General features: G+C 43.1%; 1 protein-coding gene across 1 annotated transcript; it reads left to right on the forward strand.

The window, feature by feature from the left end:
• Positions 1 to 7,691: 7,691 nt before the first annotated feature.
• On the forward strand, positions 7,692 to 12,143 carry LOC111948804 (zinc finger BED domain-containing protein 4-like). The gene is made up of 8 exons (XM_023963556.1): positions 7,692 to 7,945; positions 8,059 to 8,191; positions 8,350 to 8,441; positions 8,523 to 8,729; positions 8,796 to 8,909; positions 10,530 to 10,787; positions 10,894 to 11,516; positions 11,600 to 12,143. Exons 4-8 carry the CDS (start codon positions 8,583 to 8,585, stop codon positions 11,832 to 11,834), a joined length of 1,377 nt encoding a protein of 458 aa, XP_023819324.1. The 5' UTR covers positions 7,692 to 7,945; positions 8,059 to 8,191; positions 8,350 to 8,441; positions 8,523 to 8,582; the 3' UTR covers positions 11,835 to 12,143.
• The last annotated feature ends 10,909 nt before the right edge of the window (positions 12,144 to 23,052 follow it).

Here is a 23,052-nt window from a genome sequence, read left to right on the forward strand (position 1 = left end):
CTTTTTGCTAGACTTCTGCAGAAGGAGAATCAGTCTGTGACAGCGCGAACTGTCGCAGAGGAGTTCTGCCATCCTGGTGCATGAAGCCTTCTTTTATTGAAAACTGAAGGTTGCAAACATGAATGTGGGTCATTTAATCAGAAACAACAAGAACATCATATTCTACTATAATCAGAGCTATTCAAGTCATTGTTTTCTTACTGAAAGATAGAAATGGGACAAACATATTATGGAGATTATAGTGTGCACGCAAATGATAATTATTTAACTCTAACAGTAGAGTTCCTCTTTCCCTCTCCCCTCCTGGGGAGTGGGAGTGCTTCCAGATTCCAGTTGGCTCATCTGTGCTCCTGTTCCTGACAGTGTACCTCGCCTTTGCTCCCGCTCCTACTCCTGGCTGTGGTTCCTGTCTCCGGCTTGACTCGCGCCCTTGACTGTCCCCCCAACCACGGCTGGATGAAGCTCGTCTGCTGGACTTTATATATGTAGTAGTAGGGTTAGATAAGTTAATTCTTTTCTAAGAGTTCTGGTAAATCGCCTGTCCGTCCTGGGGGAGGATCCCTCCTTCATGTGGGCACCCCTGAGGTTTCTTCGTTTTTTCCGGAATCCGGTTTTTTAGGAGTTTTTCCTTACCGCGAAGGGGGGTCTAAGGGCAGGGATGCCAGTATGGCTTAGTCAGTTTGTAGTTCATTTTAGTATTTTCCTATTGAACTCTTTGTATTCGTGATCCTTTTGAGTTCATGTTTCACTTCGAAGCCCATCTAGACGACTGTTGTTGTGATTTTGGGCTATACAAATAAAATTGAATTGAAGGCATCAAAACTGTGAATTAACACATGTAGAATTATACACATGACAAAGTGTGAAACAACTGAAATTATGTCATATTCTAGGTTCTTGATAGTAGCCACCTTTAGCTTTAATCACTGCTTTGCACACTCTTGGCATTCTCTTGATGAGCTTCTAGAGGTAGTCACCTGTAATGTTTTTCACTTCACAGGTGTGCCCTGTCAGGTTTAATAAGTGGGATTTCTTGCCTTATAAATGGGGTTGGAACCATCAGTTGTGTTGTGCAGAAGTCAGGTGGATACACAGCTGATAGTCCTACTGAATAGACTGTTAAAATGTGTTTTATGGCAAGAAAAAAAGCAGCTAAGTAAGAGTGACTATCATTACTTTAAGAAATGGAGGTCAGTCAGTCCAAAAAAATGGGAAAACTTTGAAAGTGTCCCCAAGTGCAGTCACAAAAACCATCAAGCGCTACTTAGAAACTGGCTCACATGCGGACCGCCCCAGGAAAGGAAGACCAAGAGTCACCTCTGCTGTGGAGGATAAGTTCATCCGAGCCACCAGCCTCAGAAATGGCAGGTTAACAGCAGCTCTGATTAGAGAGCAGGTCAATGGCACACAGAGTTCTAGCAGCAGACACATCTCCACAACAACTGTTAAAAGGAGACTGTGTGAATCAGGCCTTCATGGTAGAATATCTGCTGGAAAACCACTGCTAAAGAAAGGAAACAAGCAGAAGAGACTTATTTAGGCTAAAGAACACAAGGAATGGACATTAGACCAGTGGAAATCTGTGCTTTGGTTTGATGAGTCTAAATTGGAGATTTTTGGTTCCAACCACCGTGTCTTTGTGATATGCAGAAAAGGTGAACGGATGACTCTAGATGCCTGGTTCCCACCGTGAAGCATGGAGGAGGAGGTGTGATGGTGTGGGGGTGCTTTGCTGGTGACACTGTTGGGGATTTATTCCAAATTGAAGGCATACTGAACCAGCATGGCTACCACAGCATCTTGCAGCGGCATGCTTTTCCATCTGGTTTCATTTTAGTTGGACCATCATTTATTTTTCAACAGGACAATGACCCCAAACACACCTCCAGGCTGTGTAAGGGCTATGTGACCAAGGAGAGTGGTGGGGGGCTGTGACAGATGACCTGGCCTCCACAGTCACCAGTCCAGATGGTTTGGGGTGAGCTGGACCGCAGAGTGACGGCAAAAGGGCCAACAAGTGCTAAGCATCTCTGGAAACTACTTCAAGACTGTTGGATGACCATTTCAGGTGAGTACCTGTTGAAGCTCATCAAGAGAATGTCAAGAGTGTGCAAAGCAGTAATCAAAGCAAAAGGTGGCTACTATGAAGAACCTAGAATATGACATATTTTCAGTTGTTTTACACCGTTTTGTTATGTACATAACTTCACATGTGTTAATTCATAGTTTTGATGCCTTCGGTGTGACTCTACAATATTCATAGTCATGAAAATAAAGAAAACTCTTTGAATGAGAAGGTATGTCCAAACTTTTGGTCTGTACTGTATAGCAGTGTGAATTTACGAGGAAGATGGCAGTTCTGCTCCTATCCAAATGTACTATTTTACCTGTTTTAATCTCTTACCTTTTCAACTAATGTAGTACTTTAAAAGTTTGGAGTAAAAACTGTGAAAAAGAGAGAATCAAGCTCTTAAAGGTTCTGTGGGTGGCTCTCAAAAGAGCCGTTGTGGGTCAGTCCTTGGAGGAGAGAAAACAGGATTCTGGAGCTGCCATGGGTCTGCTCCCTCTGCAGGAAAGTGGATCATGAAGGAGTCTCTCAGCTGGAGAGCCTCTCTGTTGGCAGCAACCTATTTTATACCTTGCAGCAGCTCGTCTTCAGTTACCACAGCCTCATCTCTGCAGGTTCCTGTTGTGCTGATGAGAAGCTGTGCAGAACACGAGAACTTTATACTCTGCTCTGGATCCTCAGTCAGGCGCCAATACAGACCCTACTGTGCAGAGAACATCCTGAAGATATTCTTTACAAGCATGCGGGCTGGGGATAAGTCGTAGTCGAAGATGCACCTCTATCGGGAAAGGAGGCACCCAGGGAATGACTGCATGGGGTTTTTCTGCAGTGGGAAGTGGCCTCATCTGCCACAAAGACAAGGGGAAGGAGTTCTTGTTTTTTTCTCTCTGGGGATTGAGGACTCATTGGAGACAGACAATTGACTGATCCACTGTGAAGCGTCTAACCAAAGGTGGATAAAGCCAGTGTTCCACCGTCACTCGTCCTGCTCCAACATCTATCACCAACAACCAACCAAAGTCGGAAGAGGAACTACAGGAAAATCTTTTGCTTTGGGGGCCTTCAGGACAACATGCCTGCTGTCCACTGCCCCACTGTCCACTGTCCCAGAGGATTTAAAAGCCACCAGACAAGAACTGACTAGTCTGGCTCCAGGGTGGGGCACTGGTAACTCTTATTGGGGGGAGTAAGTGGATCTAGTACTGAAAAGGTTTTTGTTTGAATCGCCCTTAGTCTGGCCAATCTCCCAGTTCCAGTTTGAGGTGGAAAACACCACCCGGCTACCGGCTCCTGGGATCATTCGGGCACGCAAACCCCTCCACCACGATAAGGTGGCGATTCAGGGAGGGGATATTTATCAGTCACTAGCCAATCACTAACAATTACTGTGGGGAAGCCGAAGATCTCGGAGAAAACCCACAAGACTGCCAAACTTTAATTTGGTTCATTATCTATACATTTTGGTGACTGATGTTTGTTTGTCTATTTATTTATTTATTTATTTATTTATTTATTTATTTATTTATTTATTTATTTGTGTATTTTATTATTTATTTTTAATTGTTATTATTATGGCCCACAGCAGACACTGACCATATTGTTTAGCCTCTAATTCATTAAAAAAAGTCTTTTTTAGAATCTAGGGAAAGCCGGAGCACCCGGTGAGAACCCACTAATACACAAAGGAACACAAACTATTTTTGCACATAGAGGCATTTGTGCAGAAAAAAAAAATCCATCCATCCATCCATCCATCCATCCATCCATCCATCCATCAATGCATCCATCTTCTTTCGCTCATCTGGGACTTTGTCAGGGGGGCAGCAGTCTAAGCAAAGATGCCCAATTCACTTAAAAATAAATTCTTTTTTAGAATCTAGGGAAAGCCGGAGCGCCCGGAGAGAACCCACTAATACACAAAGGAACACAAAAACTATTTCTGCACATAGAGATTTGTGCAGAAAAAACACTTCCACACAACTTGCACAGATATCCCTCCCCCCGCCCACTTCCTCCATCTCTTCTGGGGGGTGCCCTGAGACGTTCCCAGGCCAGCTGAGAGACATCGTCTCTCCAGTGTGTCCTGGGTCTTCCCCGGGGCTTCCACCCAGTGGAACATGTCTGGAACACCTCGGTGTCCAGGAGGAATCCAGACCAGATGCTCGAGCCTCCACTAGCTCCTCTTGATGAGGAGGAGCGGCGGCTCTACTCCTAGTTCTCTCCCGGTGACCGAGCTCCTCCCCCTATCAGTGAGGGAGCGCCCAGCCACCATTGTTCATTCCTCCCCCATACCATCATACTACAGTGATGTGTACGATCTTTGTTCACCCAATATTTTTTACATTTTCAATTTTCAAACAATTTATTGTAAATACCATTAACCCTTTAACTACAGAAAAACAAGACTAAATCAATAAAAATAAACAATGTATTAAAAAATAGCTTTTCTAACGGTTTTTGATGATTTCCTAATTTGATTTATGGGGTCAAATTAGGATGAAAAAAAAGATTGTAAATTCAAAGAATAGATATTTTACATAAAAACTGGAATTAAACAAAATTAAAACTAAAACTGTTGACCAATGAACAATAATGTTAATTTGTAACATCTGCTTTTTTGTGTTGCCAACTTTTTTTTTTTTTTTTTTTTGGATGTCTACAATGTTTTTGAATTTTGTTTTAAAACTTTAGTTGATGTATTTCAGAAAATCATCAAAATAGAGTTCATCACAGAAATCTTCTGAAATACATTCTCTGAGGAGCTGAGGTAGTGATGGATCTTCCTCCCATGAAGAGGAAGATTCTTCTGGTTCTTCCGCAACATTTAGTTCCATCTCAAAATTTGCTCTCCTCTCTGTCAGTTCAGATCCAACATTGGTGTAAGCTGCCTCTTCAAAGCCTTGTGGATAATAATTGCTGCTCCTAAAAGTCCAGTTTTCTGGAATCTCTTGTAGAGCTGTGCTCATCTCTTGAGAGTTTGAGTGAACTGGTTCAGACATTGAAGGTACGTGAGATATTTGGTACTGAATGAAAGGTTCAGGATTTTCGTTTTCATCTTGTCTGAGCCGTTTGGGTTGATAATCTGGAACATTGAAAGAATCATCTCTTCCTCTTTTGAGTGACTTTCCAGTTTGTGCGTGAAGATCTTTCTCAAAAGCTCCAGAAGTTTGGGAGTCCAATGATGCTCCTTGACTTTCATTAAAAAAGTTATCAGTATTTATTTCAAGAATGTCAAATATGTCCTCAGGGGCAGCAGGAGTTACAGACTCCAGTAGTTCTTCTAAATGTTTGTCTGCAGAGACATTCTGTGAAGCAGATTCATGGACGGGGCGAGCTGGGGGTTGTGGATGAGGCTGCCATAAGACCGGAGATTCTGTGGGTACCTTTGTCAAATGTGGTCCCATCTCAAAGTTTTTTGTTCTCTTTTTCTGATCGTTTTCCTCTTCAGAAGGCCGTGCGGTAGATGTTCCACGTCTTCTCCTATAACCTAAGTTTTGTCTGTGAGGGTCTAGAGCCAGCCAGTTTGTGAGGTGGTCAGGCTCCTCAGATAGGCTAGGGACTTGGTAATGATTGACAGGTTCAGGATGTCTGAGTCGTTTGGGTTGATAATCTTGAACCTTTAAAGAATCATCTCTTCCTCTTTTGCGTGATTTTCCAGTCTGTGCTTGAACATTTCTCTCCAAAGCTCCAAAAGTTTGGGAGTTTAATGATGCTCCTGGATTTTCGTTGAAAAGGTTGACAGTATTTTCAACAAGGGTGTCAGGCATGTTGTCAGGGGCAGGAGCAGTTACAGAGTCAGGGAATTCAGTTAAATCTATAACTTCAAAGACATCGAAAAAGTCTTGATCCATCTCAGTTTGGTTCATCATAATCGTTTGATTATAATAAAATTATAGTATAAACCATAGAATCGTGGTTTGTGCTACAATTGCAGCAGTTAGATACAATGGGGTATATGCAGAGAATTTTACCGATGATATCACTGATAATTGTGATGTCATCCACTGTATAAAGAGATCAAATGACACACACATGACATGACGTGTGTGTCATGTGTTTGTCACACACATGAGACACACATGACATGACATCACATGATGTCAGATGACATAACTTGACATTACATTATATCATCCACACAGTGATGTCATGTTTGTGAGAATTTTCTCTGTGTTTAAAATCTTGAGCCACACCCACAGGCAATTTGATTATATCTTCTTCTTTCTCTTTCGGCTTTTCCCATCAGGGGTCGCCACAGCGAATCATCCTAACTTTTGAGTACGAGTCGCATGGTTAACTTGGCAATGTTTTACGCCGGATGCCCTTCCTGACGCAACCCTCTCAATTAATCGGGGCTTGGGACTGGCACAGACAAGGAGAGAAGGGAATAGGGAGCAGCCCGGATTCGAACCCTGGTTCCACGTTCGGAAGGTGCCGCATACCAGCACGAGCTAAACCGGCTCCCTTAGGCAATTTGATTATATAAATATTGATAAATATTATATAAATAATGAGTAACATCTAAAAAATATTTCGTCTTTTTGGCACAAATATAAATTCAGGTTGCTTTGGTGATTTAGGTAGGGGGAGTGATTCTAATCTGGCATTCTATAACATTCTTGCTAGGAAGTCGTATCAACAGAGAGGCTCTCCAGCTGAGAGACTCCTTCATGATCCACTTTCCTGCAGAGGGAGCAGACCCATGGCAGCTCCAGAATCCTGTTTTCTGTCCTCCAAGGACTGACCCGCAACGGCTCTTTTGAGAGCCACCCACAGAACCTTTAAGAGCTTGATTCTCTCTTTTTCACAGTTTTTACTCCAAACTTTTAAAGTACTACATTAGTTGAAAAGGTAAGAGATGAAAACAGGTAAAATAGTACATTTGGAAAGAAGCAGAACTGCCATCTTCCGTGTAAAATCACACTCCTATAAAGTACGGACCAAAAGTTTCTCATTTAAAAGAGTTTTCTTTATTTTCATGACTATGAATATTGTAGAGTTCCTCTTTCCCTCTCCCCTCCTGGGGAGTGGGAGTGCTTCCAGATTCCAGTTGGCTCATCTGTGCTCCTGTTCCTGACAGTGTACCTCGCCTTTGCTCCCGCTCCTACTCCTGGCTGTGTTTCCTGTCTCCGGCTCGACTCGCGCCCTTGACTGTCCCCCCAACCACGGCTGGATGAAGCTCGTCTGCTGGACTTTATATATGTAGTAGTAGGGTTAGATAAGTTAATTCTTTTCTAAGAGTTCTGGTAAATCGCCTGTCCGTCCTGGGGGAAGATCCCTCCTTCATGTGGGCACCCCTGAGGTTTCTTCGTTTTTTCCGGAATCCGTTTTTTTAGGAGTTTTTCCTTACCGCGAAGGGGGGTCTAAGGGCAGGGATGCCAGTATGGCTTAGTCAGTTTGTAGTTCATTTTAGTATTTTCCTATTGAACTCTTTGTATTCATGATCCTTTTGAGTTCATGTTTCACTTCGAAGCCCATCTAGACGACTGTTGTTGTGATTTTGGGCTATACAAATAAAATTGAATTGAAGGCATCAAAACTAGGGATGGCCCGTTTGACACGGGGCTTCGGCGCGCGGTTCACCTTCATGAAACAGAGTGTTTCGGCACAATGTTTCAAAGCGTGTGTCAACCAGCGCAGATCACGTGATTGATGACGTATGACGCGCCAAATGCATCACTCACCTGAACCAGGTTTCAGATCTCAGGTGTGTTTGATCAGAAGGGCGCGCTGTTGTCTATAAATACAGATGAATCCCAAACAACGTTTCCCGACCAGTTCTGTTGTTTCCCGTGTATCGTAAGAATCAACGTCATGGCACCCGGTAAAAAACGTTCTGTGGCTTGGGATCATTTCAACTTGATTTCTCCAAATAAGGTAATACACTATTAACGTTATTTTATTAGTAGCCATTGCTGATTATGTCAGTTTTATAGGTATGTCTGTCAGTTGAAAGGAATCATTTTTATTCTTTCCATTTTTTTTTTTAGGTGCAATGTTTGATTTGCAAACATGAATTTGCATTTAATGATAGTACATCCTCCATGATGCGACATCTCCGCTCCGTTCATCATGTTGAAACTCCGCAGTCGGCAAATCAAGCCTTCAATCCACCTTGTATTGGTAATAAGAATATATCCAACTAATGGCACACTAAGAACTGAAACAGATGGTAGTGGAAAAAGTGGAAAAATCAGTGACATGTGAATGCTGAGGTTCCGGGTTCGAGGCTCAGCTTCTACAATTAATATTTTTTTTTTCTTCATATGTATATTTTGCAGTGTCAAGAAAGCAAGAACTTGATTCTGCATTGGTGGATATGATTGTAATGGATGCACAACCATTTTAAATTGTTGAAGACAAAGGCTTCAAGGTAAGGTGGCTAATATTATATAGCATTTACATTATTTGTTTTTGTGTACATAATAAGCTGTATTTTATTTGTCACTATTAGGCTTTTGTCAACCTTTTGGACCCATCCTACATAATTCCTAATAGGAAGGCCTTGAGGACAATGGTGGAGGAGAAGTACAAAGCCAAAAAGGAGAAGGCTTTAGATGTGGTTAGCAGGGCCTCTGCTGTCAGCCTTACAGCAGACATGTGGACATCCATTAACATGGACGCTTACTTGGCTGTAACATGCCATTTTATCACCGAGGAGGTAGGTATCCCCTGCTTTGTGCAATGCTTTGGTTTATGTATCTCAGTTTGACTTTGTTCATTCTAGGTGGAGCTGGCCTCTGTGGTCTTGGGGGTTCTGAAGTTTCCCCAAACCCACACTGCAGCTCACTTGGCTGAGGCCAAAAATCTTCTCATGGAAGAATGGGGAATTAAAGGGAAGGTGCGAGCCAGATCAATAAAGTACAAAATCATTCATCAATATGGCCTCCCATTCGGAAAAAAATATTATGTAGTTCTAAGAGGGATGGCGGTTTAGGATTACCAAATCTCAAGCTTTATTATTGGGCGGCTCAACTAAGAGGGTTGGCTGAATGGGTGAGCCAAGATGAGGATACAAATTGGATAAAACTGGAAAACTATGCTTCTCCCTCAGTTTCACTTGAAACAGCACCATTCCTGGGACAGAAAAAATGGAGAGACCTCAAAATAAGAAACAATTTGATACTGTGTACACAGAGAGTATGGTCAACTGTGAGGAAAAACATTGGCGCCCCCCTGACAACTTCAAGAGCACTCAAAATTTCCAAAATAGCAGACTTTTTGCCAAACAAGATAGATCCTGGTTTCTCAGACTGGGGCAAAAAAGGTTTATTAACAATACATCAATTATTTGACGGAGACATCTTAAAATCTTTCAAACAATTACAAGATAAATACGGTATAGATTCCAAGGATTTTTACAGATACTTGCAAATAAGGGACTACTTAAGGTCGTGTGGGGAATGGGAGGCTTTGAGACAACCACCAACTCAAATAGAACAGTTAATGATCAAAAGCATTGTTGATAAATCAAGGAAGAAGATAGTATCAAATTTGTACAAATGTCTGCAGGCACACTTGTCAGATAATTCATTAGATCTGAAAGGAAAATGGGAATTGGAGGCAAACATTGTCATTGAGGATGAAAAGTGGGAAACAATCTGTGAGGGGGTTCATAAAATTTCAAACAGTCCTACATGGAATGAGTTCAACTGGAAGATTATGATGAGATTTTTCAAGACTCCTTACACCATATCTAAATATGACAAAAATAAATCTGATCTATGTTGGAGGAAATGCAATAAAATTGGAGATCACACACATATTTTTTGGGACTGCCCTGTTCTGATACCATATTGGCAAGGAATTCAAAACATTATTAAAGTTATAACACAGGTCAACTTGCCATTAAATCCACTTTACTATATAATAGGCATCCTTCCAGAAGAAGGTATAGAAAAGAAAAAAGTTAAACTTATACAAATCCTTCTACTGGTGGCAAAAAAGATGATTACCAGATCTTGGCTTAAAACCTCACCCCCGACTTTTGAACAGTGGCTGGAGGCTTTGAGGAAAGTCTATTTGATGGAAAAAATAACAGCTAAACTTCATTTGAGGTCAGAGATGTTTTATGACTTATGGACTCCTGTGACTGAACACTTTGGTTGGCCAGATGGATAAATTTTAGCATAGGGTGTTTTTGCAACGGGTCAGTATTGTTTACCTTTACGGGCAGCTTTTCCACTCATAATCAGTGTACAATGTAATATTTCTTTGTCAATTATTGTTTCATTATTTATTTACTTTTATGGTAATATTTTCTAAGTCCTGGGAAACTGTTTTTGAAATACTCCTGTTGATACCTTCATTTTTGCTGAGATGCCACTTGTTCTTCGTTCATTTCGTTATGCTGTAAAAGTCAATAATTGATCTGCATACTTGAATAAAGTGTGTTCAAAAAAAAATATGGCCTCCCAATACCTAATATACATTATTTGTGAACATGTAATCTTTCTTCCAGGTGACAGGCCTGGTTACAGACTGTGCTCCCAACATGGTTGCATGTGCTAATATATTACTGCTTCGGCACATAATGTGTTTTGCACATATGCTTAATTTGGTGGTGAAAAAGTCCCTTGCCCAAACCCCTGAACTAGAGGATATCCGAAGTAAGGGGCGTAGGATTGTCGGTCTTTTTAAATCCAGCACCACAGCGAAGGAGAAGCTGTCAGAGATGCAGCGACAGCTGGCCAGGCCAGAGCACAAATTAATACAAGAGGTGAAACATTTTCTTTTTTTTAAATCTAAGATTTTACATGTTTTTGCAGTTGTTTATTGTGTTACTTTCTTCTCTCCTTTAAAATGTGCTTGCTGTCTTATCTTAGGTGGAAACAAGATGGAACAGCACATTTAATATGTTGGAAAGGTTGTTTAAGGAGAGAGAGCCACTGGGGGCAGCTCTGGCCACCCTCCATACAGACCTTCCTCCACTCACCTCAGAGGACTACCAGGCCATACACCACTGCTTGAGCATTCTTTCACCGTTTCAAGAGGCCACAGTTGAGCTTTCGACAGAAAAACGAGTGTCAGCATCCAAAGTCATTCCCATGGTCAAAATGCTGAAACATTACATCTCAAGCAGGTGTGGTCAGATCACACACCCACTTGGTGAAAAACTGGCCACTAACTTGAAGAACAATCTCCATGAGAGGTTTTCAGCTCTGGAGAAGGTCACTGCTCTGTCAATGGCAACCTTGTTGGACCCAAGGTTTAAAGAGCTGGGGTTCTGCAGCCAAGGCTCTGCCCACACGGCCATAGAGCGACTCACTAAAGAGTGTGCTGCAACAATGCAGGCGCTACTTCCAGAGGCACAGCCACAGTCGCCACCTAGAGAAAGTCCTTCAAGTCAGCAGGAAGATGGTGGTCTCTGGGCCCTGCTGGACAGCCATGTGGGGGTTCAACAGCAGGTGACCAGCACAACTGCCAGTGCAACAGTGGAGGTTCAGAGGTACAGTAAAGATTAGAATCCTCATCATAACTTCTGCTCATTTTAGACTGGTGCATGACAATAGGCTATTAATGTCCTTCTAGGTACTTAAAGGAACCTCACATCCCAAGGACTCAGGACCCACTGAGATACTGGGTTACCCACAAGGTTTTATACCCACATCTCTACAAGCTGGCAATGAAGTTTTTATGCACACCAGCTTCATCTGTGCCTTGTGAGAGGATCTTCTCCAAGGCTGGCGAAATCGTCAGCCAAAGACGAAACAGGCTGAAGCCCAGCACAGTGGAGAAAATTCTGTTTTTAAATAAAAATCTATAACATGTATCCCACCCAGTCATGTTAGACCCTGGTTCACAATCACTCATTCTCACTTTATACATGGCATTCACAATGTAACACAAGCACTTCTCACAAATCTTCAAACATTGTCTTTGTTTTATTTCCACACTGAAGTGTTACAAGGGCAAGGAACTTAGTGGAGTAGATGATATATGTCCTGTCTGCCACCAGATGCCGCTGTTCTGTGTGGTTTCGAAGCCCCAAATGCTTCATTCATTTTTCTGGCACATTTACACGAAGCCCCATGAGAGCTTCATGGGGCTTCGATTCCCATCCCTAATCAAAACTGTGAATTAACACATGTAGAATTATACTCATGACAAAGTGTGAAACAACTGAAAATATGTCATATTCTAGGTTCTTGATAGTAGCCACCTTTAGCTTTAATCACTGCTTTGCACACTCTTGGCATTCTCTTGATGAGCTTCTAGAGGTAGTCACCTGTAATGTTTTTCACTTCACAGGTGTGCCCTGTCAGGTTTAATAAGTGGGATTTCTTGCCTTATAAATGGGGTTGGAACCATCAGTTGTGTTGTGCAGAAGTCAGGTGGATACACAGCTGATAGTCCTACTGAATAGACTGTTAAAATGTGTTTTATGGCAAGAAAAAAAGCAGCTAAGTAAGAGTGACTATCATTACTTTAAGAAATGGAGGTCAGTCAGTCCAAAAAAATGGGAAAACTTTGAAAGTGTCCCCAAGTGCAGTCACAAAAACCATCAAGCGCTACTTAGGAACTGGCTCACATGCGGACCGCCCCAGGAAAGGAAGACCAAGAGTCACCTCTGCTGTGGAGGATAAGTTCATCCGAGCCACCAGCCTCAGAAATGGCAGGTTAACAGCAGCTCAGATTAGAGAGCAGGTCAATGGCACACAGAGTTCTAGCAGCAGACACATCTCTACAACAACTGTTGAAAGGAGACTGTGTGAATCAGGCCTTCATGGTAGAATATCTGCTAGGAAACCACTGCTAAAGAAAGGAAACAAGCAGAAGAGACTTACTTAGGCTAAAGAACACAAGGAATGGACATTAGACCAGTGGAAATCTGTGCTTTGGTCTGATGAGTCTAAATTGGAGATTTTTGGTTCCAACCACCGTGCCTTTGTGATACCCAGAAAAAGGTGAATGGGTGACTCTAGATGCCTGGTTCCCACCGTGAAGCATGGAGGAGGAGGTGTGATGGTGTGGGGGTGCTTTGCTGGTGACACTGTTGGGGATTTATTCCAAATTGAAGGTATACTGAACCAGCATGGCTACCACAGCATCTTGCAGCGGCATGCTTTTCCATCTGGTTTCATTTTAGTTGGACCATCATTTATTTTTCAACAGGACAATGACCCCAAACACACCTCCAGGCTGTGTAAGGGCTATGTGACCAAGGAGAGTGGTGGGGGGCTGCGACAGATGACCTGGCCTCCACAGTCACCAGTCCTGAACCCAATCCAGATGGTTTGGGGTGAGCTGGACCGCAGAGTGACGGCAAAAGGGCCAACAAGTGCTAAGCATCTCTGGGAACTACTTCAAGACTGTTGGATGACCATTTCAGGTGAGTACCTGTTGAAGCTCATCAAGAGAATACTAAGAGTGTGCAAAGCAGTAATCAAAGCAAAAGGTGGCTACTATGAAGAACCTAGAATATGACATATTTTTAGTTGTTTTACACCGTTTTGTTATGTACATAACTTCACATGTGTTAATTCATAGTTTTGATGCCTTCGGTGGGACTCTACAATATTCATAGTCATGAAAATAAAGAAAACTCTTTGAATGAGAAGGTATGTCCAAACTTTTGGTCTGTACTGTATAGCAGTGGGATTTTACGAGGAAGAGGGCAGTTCTGCTCCTTTCCAAATGTACTATTTTACCTGTTTTAATCTTTTACCTTTTCAACTAATGTAGTACTTTAAAAGTTTGGAGTAAAAACTGTGAAAAAGAGAGAATCAAGCTCTTAAAGGTTCTGTGGGTGGCTCTCAAAAGAGCCGTTGTGGGTCAGTCCTTGGAGGAGAGAAAACAGGATTCTGGAGCTGCCATGGGTCTGCTCCCTCTGCAGGAAAGTGGATCATGAAGGAGTCTCTCAGCTGGAAAGCCTCTCTGTTGGCAGCAACCTATTTTATACCTTGCAGCGGCTCGTCTTCAGTTACCACAGCCTCATCTCTGCAGGTTCCTGTGGTGCTGATGAGAAGCTGTGCAGAACACGAGAACTTTATACTCTGCTCTGGATCCTCAGTCAGGCGCCAATACAGACCCTACTGTGCAGAGAACATCCTGAAGACATTCTTTACAAGCATGCGGGCTGGGGATAAGTCGTAGTCGAAGATGCACCTCTATCGGGAAAGGAGGCACCCAGGGAATGACTGCATGGGGTTTCTCTGCAGTGGGAAGTGGCCTCATCTGCCACAAAGACACGGGGAAGGAGTTCTTGTTTTTTTTCCTCTGGGGATTGAGGACTCATTGGAGACAGACAATTGACTGATCCACTGTGAAGCGTCTAACCAAAGGTGGATAAAGCCAGTGTTCCACCGCCACTCGTCCTGCTCCAACATCTATCACCAACAACCAACCAAAGTCAGAAGAGGAACTACAGAAAAATCTTTTGCTTTGGGGGCCTTCAGGACAACATGCCTGCTGTCCACTGCCCCACTGTCCACTGTCCCAGAGGATTTAAAAGCCACCAGACAAGAACTGACTAGTCTGGCTCCAGGGTGGGGCACTGGTAACTTATTGGGGGGAGTAAGTGGATCTAGTACTGAAAAGGTTTTTGTTTGAATCGCCCTTAGTCTGGCCAATCTCCCAGTTCCAGTTTGAGGTGGAAAACACCACCCGGCTACCGGCTCCTGGGATCATTCGGGCACGCAAACCCCTCCACCACGATAAGGTGGCGATTCAGGGAGGGGATATTTATCAGTCACTAGCCAATCACTAACAATTAACGTGGGGAAGCCGAAGATCTCGGAGAAAACCCACAAGACTGCCAAACTTTAATTTGGTTCATTATCTATACATTTTGGTGACTGATGTTTGTTTGTCTATTTATTTATTTATTTATTTATTTATTTATTTATTTATTTATTTATTTATTTATTTATTTATTTATTTATTTATTTATTTATTTATTTATTTATTTGTGTATTTTATTATTTATTTTTAATTGTTATTATTATGGCCCACAGCAGACACTGACCATATTGTTTAGCCTCTAATTCATTAAAAAAAGTCTTTTTTAGAATCTAGGGAAAGCCGGAGCACCCGGTGAGAACCCACTAATACACAAAGGAACACAAACTATTTTTGCACATAGAGGCATTTGTGCAGAAAAAAAAAATCCATCCATCCATCCATCCATCTTCTTTCGCTCATCTGGGACTTTGTCAGGGGGGCAGCAGTCTAAGCAAAGATGCCCAATTCACTTAAAAATAAATTCTTTTTTAGAATCTAGGGAAAGCCGGAGCGCCCGGAGAGAACCCACTAATACACAAAGGAACACAAAAACTATTTCTGCACATAGAGAGATTTGTGCAGAAAAAACACTTCCACACAACTTGCACAGATATCCCTCCCCCCGCCCACTTCCTCCATCTCTTCTGGGGGGTGCCCTGAGACGTTCCCAGGCCAGCTGAGAGACATCGTCTCTCCAGTGTGTCCTGGGTCTTCCCCGGGGCTTCCACCCAGTGGAACATGTCTGGAACACCTCGGTGTCCAGGAGGAATCCAGACCAGATGCTCGAGCCTCCACTAGCTCCTCTTGATGAGGAGGAGCGGCGGCTCTACTCCTAGTTCTCTCCCGGTGACCGAGCTCCTCCCCCTATCAGTGAGGGAGCGCCCAGCCACCATTGTTCATTCCTCCCCCATACCATCATACTACAGTGATGTGTACGATCTTTGTTCACCCAATATTTTTTACATTTTCAATTTTCAAACAATTTATTGTAAATACCATTAACCCTTTAACTACAGAAACAAGACTAAATCAATAAAAATAAACAATGTATTAAAAAATAGCTTTTCTAACTGTTTTTGATGATTTCCTAATTTGATTTATGGGGTCAAATTAGGATGAAAAAAAAGATTGTAAATTCAAAGAATAGATATTTTACATAAAAACTGGAATTAAACAAAATTAAAACTAAAACTGTTGACCAATGAACAATAATGTTAATTTGTAACATCTGCTTTTTTGTGTTGCCAACTTTTTTTTTTTTTTTTTTTTTGGATGTCTACAATGTTTTTGAATTTTGTTTTAAAACTTTAGTTGATGTATTTCAGAAAATCATCAAAATAGAGTTCATCACAGAAATCTTCTGAAATACATTCTCTGAGGAGCTGAGGTAGTGATGGATCTTCCTCCCATGAAGAGGAAGATTCTTCTGGTTCTTCCTCAACATTTAGTTCCATCTCAAAATTTGCTCTCCTCTCTGTCAGTTCAGATCCAACATTGGTGTAAGCTGCCTCTTCAAAGCCTTGTGGATAATAATTGCTGCTCCTAAAAGTCCAGTTTTCTGGAATCTCTTGTAGAGCTGTGCTCATCTCTTGAGAGTTTGAGTGAACTGGTTCAGACATTGAAGGTACGTGAGATATTTGGTACTGAATGAAAGGTTCAGGATTTTCGTTTTCATCTTGTCTGAGCCGTTTGGGTTGATAATCTGGAACATTGAAAGAATCATCTCTTCCTCTTTTGAGTGACTTTCCAGTTTGTGCGTGAAGATCTTTCTCAAAAGCTCCAGAAGTTTGGGAGTCCAATGATGCTCCTGGACTTTCATTAAAAAAGTTATCAGTATTTATTTCAAGAATGTCAAATATGTCCTCAGGGGCAGCAGGAGTTACAGACTCCAGTAGTTCTTCTAAATGTTTTTCTGCAGAGACATTCTCTGAAGCAGATTCATGGACGGGGCGAGCTGGGGGTTGTGGATGAGGCTGCCATAAGACCGGAGATTCTGTGGGTACCTTTGTCAAATCTGGTCCCATCTCAAAGTTTTTTGTTCTCTTTTTCTGATCGCTTTCCTCTTCAGAAGGCTGTGCGGTAGATGTTCCACGTCTTCTCCTATAACCTAAGCTTTGTCTGTGAGGGTCTAGAGCCAGCCAGTTTGTGAGGTGGTCAGGCTCCTCAGATAGGCTAGGGACTTGGTAATGATTGACAGGTTCAGGATGTCTGAGTCGTTTGGGTTGATAATCTTGAACCTTTAAAGAATCATCTCTTCCTCTTTTGCGTGATTTTCCAGTCTGTGCTTGAGCATTTCTCTCCAAAGCTCCAAAAGTTTGGGAGTTTAATGATGCTCCTGGATTTTCGTTGAAAAGGTTGACAGTATTTTCAACAAGGGTGTCAGGCATGTTGTCAGGGGCAGGAGCAGTTACAGAGTCAGGGAATTCAGTTAAATCTATAACTTCAAAGACATCGAAAAAGTCTTGATCCATCTCAGTTTGGTTCATCATAATCGTTTGATTATAATAAAATTATAGTATAAACCATAGAATCGTGGTTTGTGCTACAATTGCAGCAGTTAGATACAATGGGGTATATGCAGAGAATTATACTGATGATATCACTGATAATTGTGATGTCATCCAGTGTATAAAGAGATCACATGACACACACATCACATGACACACACATCACATGACGTGTGTGTCATGTGTTTGTCACACACCTGAGACACACATGACATGACATCACATGATGTCAGATGACATAACCTGACATTACATTATATCATCCACACAGTGATGTCATGTTTGTGAGAGTTTTCTCTGTGTTTAAAATCTTGAGCCACACCCACAGGCAATTTGATTATATCTTCTTCTTTCTCTTTCGGCTTTTCCCATCAGGGGTCGCCACAGCAAATCATCCTAACTTTTGAGTACGAGTCGCATGGTTAACTTGGCAATGTTTTACACCGGATGCTTTTCCTGACGCAACCCTCTCAATTGATCGGGGCATGGGACTGGCACAGAGAAGTAGAGAAGGGAATAGGGAGCAGCATGGATTCGAACCCTGGTTCCACGGACGGAAGGTGCCGCATACCAGCACGAGCTAAACCGGCTCCCTTAGGCAATTTGATTATATAAATATTGATAAATATTATATAAATATTGAGTAACATCTAAAAAATATTTCGTCTTTTTGGCACAAATATAAATTCAGGTTGCTTTGGTGATTTAGGTAGGGGGAGTGATTCTAATCTGGCATTCTATAACATTCTTGCTAGGAAGTCGTATCAACAGAGAGGCTCTCCAGCTGAGAGACTCCTTCATGATCCACTTTCCTGCAGAGGGAGCAGACCCATGGCAGCTCCAGAATCCTGTTTTCTGTCCTCCAAGGACTGACCCGCAACGGCTCTTTTGAGAGCCACCCACAGAACCTTTAAGAGCTTGATTCTCTCTTTTTCACAGTTGTTACTCCAAACATTTAAAGTACTACAGTAGTTCAAAAGGTAAGAGATTAAAACAGGTAAAATAGTACATTTGGAAAGAAGCAGAACTGCCATCTTCCGTGTAAAATCACACTCCTATAAAGTACGGACCAAAAGTTTCTCATTTAAAAGAGTTTTATTTATTTTCATGAGTATGAAACTTGTAGAGTCCCTCTTTCCCTTCTCCCCTCCTGAGGAGTGGGAGTGCTTCCAGATTCCAGTTGGCTCATCTGTGCTCCTGTTCCTGACAGTGTACCTCGCCTTTGCTCCCGCTCCTACTCCTGGCTGTGGTTCCTGTCTCCGGCTCGACTCGCGCCCTTGACTGTCCCCCCAACCACGGCTGGATGAAGCTCGTCTGCTGGACTTTATATATGTAGTAGTAGGGTTAGATAAGTTAATTATTTTCTAAGAGTTCTGGTAAATCGCCTGTCCGTCCTGGGGGAGGATCCCTCCTTCATGTTGGCACCCCTGAGGTTTCTTCGTTTTTTCCGGAATCCGGTTTTTTAGCAGTTTTTCCTTACCGCGAAGGGGGGTCTAAGGGCAGGGATGCCAGTATGGCTTAGTCAGTTTGTAGTTCATTTTAGTATTTTCCTATTGAACTCTTTGTATTCGTGATCCTTTTGAGTTCATGTTTCACTTCGAAGCCCATCTAGACGACTGTTGTTGTGATTTTGGGCTATACAAATAAAATTGAATTGAAGGCATCAAAACTGTGAATTAACACATGTAGAATTATACACATGACAAAGTGTGAAACAACTGAAAATATGTCATATTCTAGGTTCTTGATAGTAGCCACCTTTAGCTTTAATCACTGCTTTGCACACTCTTGGCATTCTCTTGATGAGCTTCTAGAGGTAGTCACCTGTAATGTTTTTCACTTCACAGGTGTGCCCTGTCAGGTTTAATAAGTGGGATTTCTTGCCTTATAAATGGGGTTGGAACCATCAGTTGTGTTGTGCAGAAGTCAGGTGGATACACAGCTGATAGTCCTACTGAATAGACTGTTAAAATGTGTTTTATGGCAAGAAAAAAAGCAGCTAAGTAAGAGTGACTATCATTACTTTAAGAAATGGAGGTCAGTCAGTCCAAAAAAATGGGAAAACTTTGAAAGTGTCCCCAAGTGCAGTCACAAAAACCATCAAGCGCTACTTAGAAACTGGCTCACATGCGGACCGCCCCAGGAAAGGAAGACCAAGAGTCACCTCTGCTGTGGAGGATAAGTTCATCCGAGCCACCAGCCTCAGAAATGGCAGGTTAACAGCAGCTCTGATTAGAGAGCAGGTCAATGGCACACAGAGTTCTAGCAGCAGACACATCTCCACAACAACTGTTAAAAGGAGACTGTGTGAATCAGGCCTTCATGGTAGAATATCTGCTGGAAAACCACTGCTAAAGAAAGGAAACAAGCAGAAGAGACTTATTTAGGCTAAAGAACACAAGGAATGGACATTAGACCAGTGGAAATCTGTGCTTTGGTCTGATGAGTCTAAATTGGAGATTTTTGGTTCCAACCACTGTTTTTGTGATATGCAGAAAAGGTGAACGGATGACTCTAGATGCCTGGTTCCCACCGTGAAGCATGGAGGAGGAGGTGTGATGGTGTGGGGGTGCTTTGCTGGTGACACTGTTGGGGATTTATTCCAAATTGAAGGCATACTGAACCAGCATGGCTACCACAGCATCTTGCAGCGGCATGCTTTTCCATCTGGTTTCATTTTAGTTGGACCATCATTTATTTTTCAACAGGACAATGACCCCAAACACACCTCCAGGCTGTGTAAGGGCTATGTGACCAAGGAGAGTGGTGGGGGGCTGTGACAGATGACCTGGGGCCTCATTTATAAACGTTGCGTACGCACAAAAGAAGGCGTACGCCACTCTCTACGCAATAGTTGAGATTTATAAAAAGCAAACTTGACGGGAAAATGTGCGGTCCTCCACGCAAGCTCTGACCCAGGCGTACGCACAAAAACGGGTGAAATGAGAAATGGCGACACCGTCGGCAGATGGAAGAAACACGTGAAAGTGACAGTGTGTGCCAAATCGTGCTGGCATGTGCTGTGCTACACAATGTGGCCCAGCTTAAAAACGTGCTTCTACCCCCTGGCGCTGATTGCTGTGTTGGCCCCGACCCTGAACCCCATCCCCACGCATTTGAGCCAAACGCTGCTGCTGTGCGCCAGCGTTTGGAAGTGATGCGTCGCTTGTAAAGAACAACAAAAGGTGTGGAAAATGTTATTTATTTAAGAATTCCCTCATCGTGCAGTTTATTTCAGTCAGGGCGATGTTGATTTCGCCCAACTCCTTGGCCACCTCTCTGATTGAACTACTGACTTCCCTCTGCATTTCAAGGACTGCATCGGTGAGGAAACGCCCACTGCTGGAGGGTTGAGAGCCGCGTGCCGTGGAGACGCTGGGGCCAGACGGCTGCTCAGCTGCAGCATCGTAACCACTGGCCCCGCTGGAACACCCAGCAACTAAAATAAAATGGTTCTATATTAATAAACTGGAATTGTGTAGCCTGCATACATGTGACTTGACTGCATTCATTTTAATTATTTCTCTTACCTGTGTCACCCTGACCCTGGCGCGTCGGCGTCCCCTCCGTCTCAGTCAGGTGACTGAGGCGGAGGAGGACGCCGATAAGGGGGACTTAATAGGGATTCCCCAATAATAGCGGCCAGTTTCTCATCAAGAGGGGTCAGCCCCCCCCCCCCCCCCCCCCCCCCCCCCTGGCGGACACACTCTGCCGATGCAGCGCTAGACGTTTTTTTGCCTCGACTTTGATGTCCGATCATTTCTTTCATTTCTTTTTTATTTCGGCCACGGTCCGAGGTTGTGAGGCTGCAGCATTTACGGCGTCTGCCACCGTTTGCCACTCAAGTGCCTTTTCGGCATTAGTAATGCCCACACTGTGCCCTCCAAACAACACTTTTCTCCTCTTTTCCACCTCGCCAACGATAACTTCTACTTCACATTGAGTGAAGTTACGTTTTTTTGATTTCCCCTCTGTGTTTGCCATGATTTAGCAAGCCATGAATATTAATTTGTGGGCGTTTCACGGACTATTTATGGGCAACTATGGGCGTGTCATGTAGCCGCAAAAGCTGCGCAGCATTTAGAATCGGTTGTGATTTATTAAGGGAAAGATGCGTAGGATGTGCGTGCGCACGGTTTTATAACTCCGAATATTTCTGTGCGTACGCACGTCCTATGTTTCACCCGTACGCCACTTCTGACGCAAATCCTACGCAAAGTTTTATAAATGAGGCCCCTGGCCTCCACAGTCACCAGTCCTGAACCCAATCCAGATGGTTTGGGGTGAGCTAGACCGCAGAGTGACGGCAAAAGGGCCAACAAGTGCTAAGCATCTCTGGGAACTACTTCAAGACTGTTGGATGACCATTTCAGGTGAGTACCTGTTGAAGCTCATCAAGAGAATACCAAGAGTGTGCAAAGCAGTAATCAAAGCAAAAGGTGGCTACTATGAAGAACCTAGAATATGACATATTTTCAATTGTTTTACACCGTTTTGTTATGTACATAACTTCACATGTGTTAATTCATAGTTTTGATGCCTTCGGTGTGACTCTACAATATTCATAGTCATGAAAATAAAGAAAACTCTTTGAATGAGAAGGTATGTCCAAACTTTTGGTCTGTACTGTAAAGCAGTGTGAATTTACGAGGAAGAGGGCAGTTCTGCTCCTTTCCAAATGTACTATTTTACCTGTTTTAATTTCTTACCTTTTCAACTAATGTAGTACTTTAAAAGTTTGGAGTAAAAACTGTGAAAAAAAGAGAATCAAGCTCTTAAAGGTTCTGTGGGTGGCTCTCAAAAGAGCCGTTGTGGGTCAGTCCTTGGAGGAGAGAAAACAGGATTCTGGAGATGCCATGGGTCTGCTCCCTCTGCAGGAAAGTGGATTATGAAGGAGTCTCTCAGCTGGAGAGCCTCTCTGTTGGCAGCAACCTATTTTATACCTTGCAGCAGCTCGTCTTCAGTTACCACAGCCTCATCTCTGCAGGTTCCTGTTGTGCTGATGAGAAGCTGTGCAGAACACGAGAACTTTATACTCTGCTCTGGATCCTCAGTCAGGCGCCAATACAGACCCTACTGTGCAGAGAACATCCTGAAGATATTCTTTACAAGCATGCGGGCTGGGGATAAGTCGTAGTCGAAGATGCACCTCTATCGGGAAAGGAGGCACCCAGGGAATGACTGCATGGGGTTTCTCTGCAGTGGGAAGTGGCCTCATCTGCCACAAAGACAAGGGGAAGGAGTTCTTGTTTTTTTCTCTCTGGGGATTGAGGACTCATTGGAGACAGACAATTGAGTGATCCACTGTGAAGCGTCTAACCAAAGGTGGATAAAGCCAGTGTTCCACCGTCACTCGTCCTGCTCCAACATCTATCACCAACAACCAACCAAAGTCAGAAGAGGAACTACAGAAAAATCTTTTGCTTTGGGGGCCTTCAGGACAACATGCCTGCTGTCCACTGCCCCACTGTCCACTGTCCCAGAGGATTTAAAAGCCACCAGACAAGAACTGACTAGTCTGGCTCCAGGGTGGGGCACTGGTAACTCTTATTGGGGGGAGTAAGTGGACCTAGTACTGAAAAGGTATTTGTTTGAATCGCCCTTAGTCTGGCCAATCTCCCAGTTCCAGTTTGAGGTGGAAAACACCACCCGGCTACCGGCTCCTGGGATCATTCGGGCACGCAAACCCCTCCACCACGATAAGGTGGCGATTCAGGGAGGGGATATTTATCAGTCACTAGCCAATCACTAACA

The sequence above is a fragment of the Oryzias latipes genome, chromosome 2, assembly GCF_002234675.1.
Source record: "Oryzias latipes chromosome 2, ASM223467v1".
Lineage (NCBI taxonomy): Eukaryota > Metazoa > Chordata > Actinopteri > Beloniformes > Adrianichthyidae > Oryzias > Oryzias latipes.

Bases quoted from the DNA above. Each gene is read 5' to 3' on its own strand.
- LOC111948804 (XM_023963556.1), top strand. From the start codon at position 8,583: ATGGTGGAGGAGAAGTACAAAGCCAAAAAGGAGAAGGCTTTAGATGTG. The intron at 8,910-10,529 runs GTGCGAGCCAGA...TCTTTCTTCCAG, and splicing joins AATGGGGAATTAAAGGGAAG to GTGACAGGCCTGGTTACAGA. The intron at 10,788-10,893 runs GTGAAACATTTT...GTCTTATCTTAG, and splicing joins AGCACAAATTAATACAAGAG to GTGGAAACAAGATGGAACAG.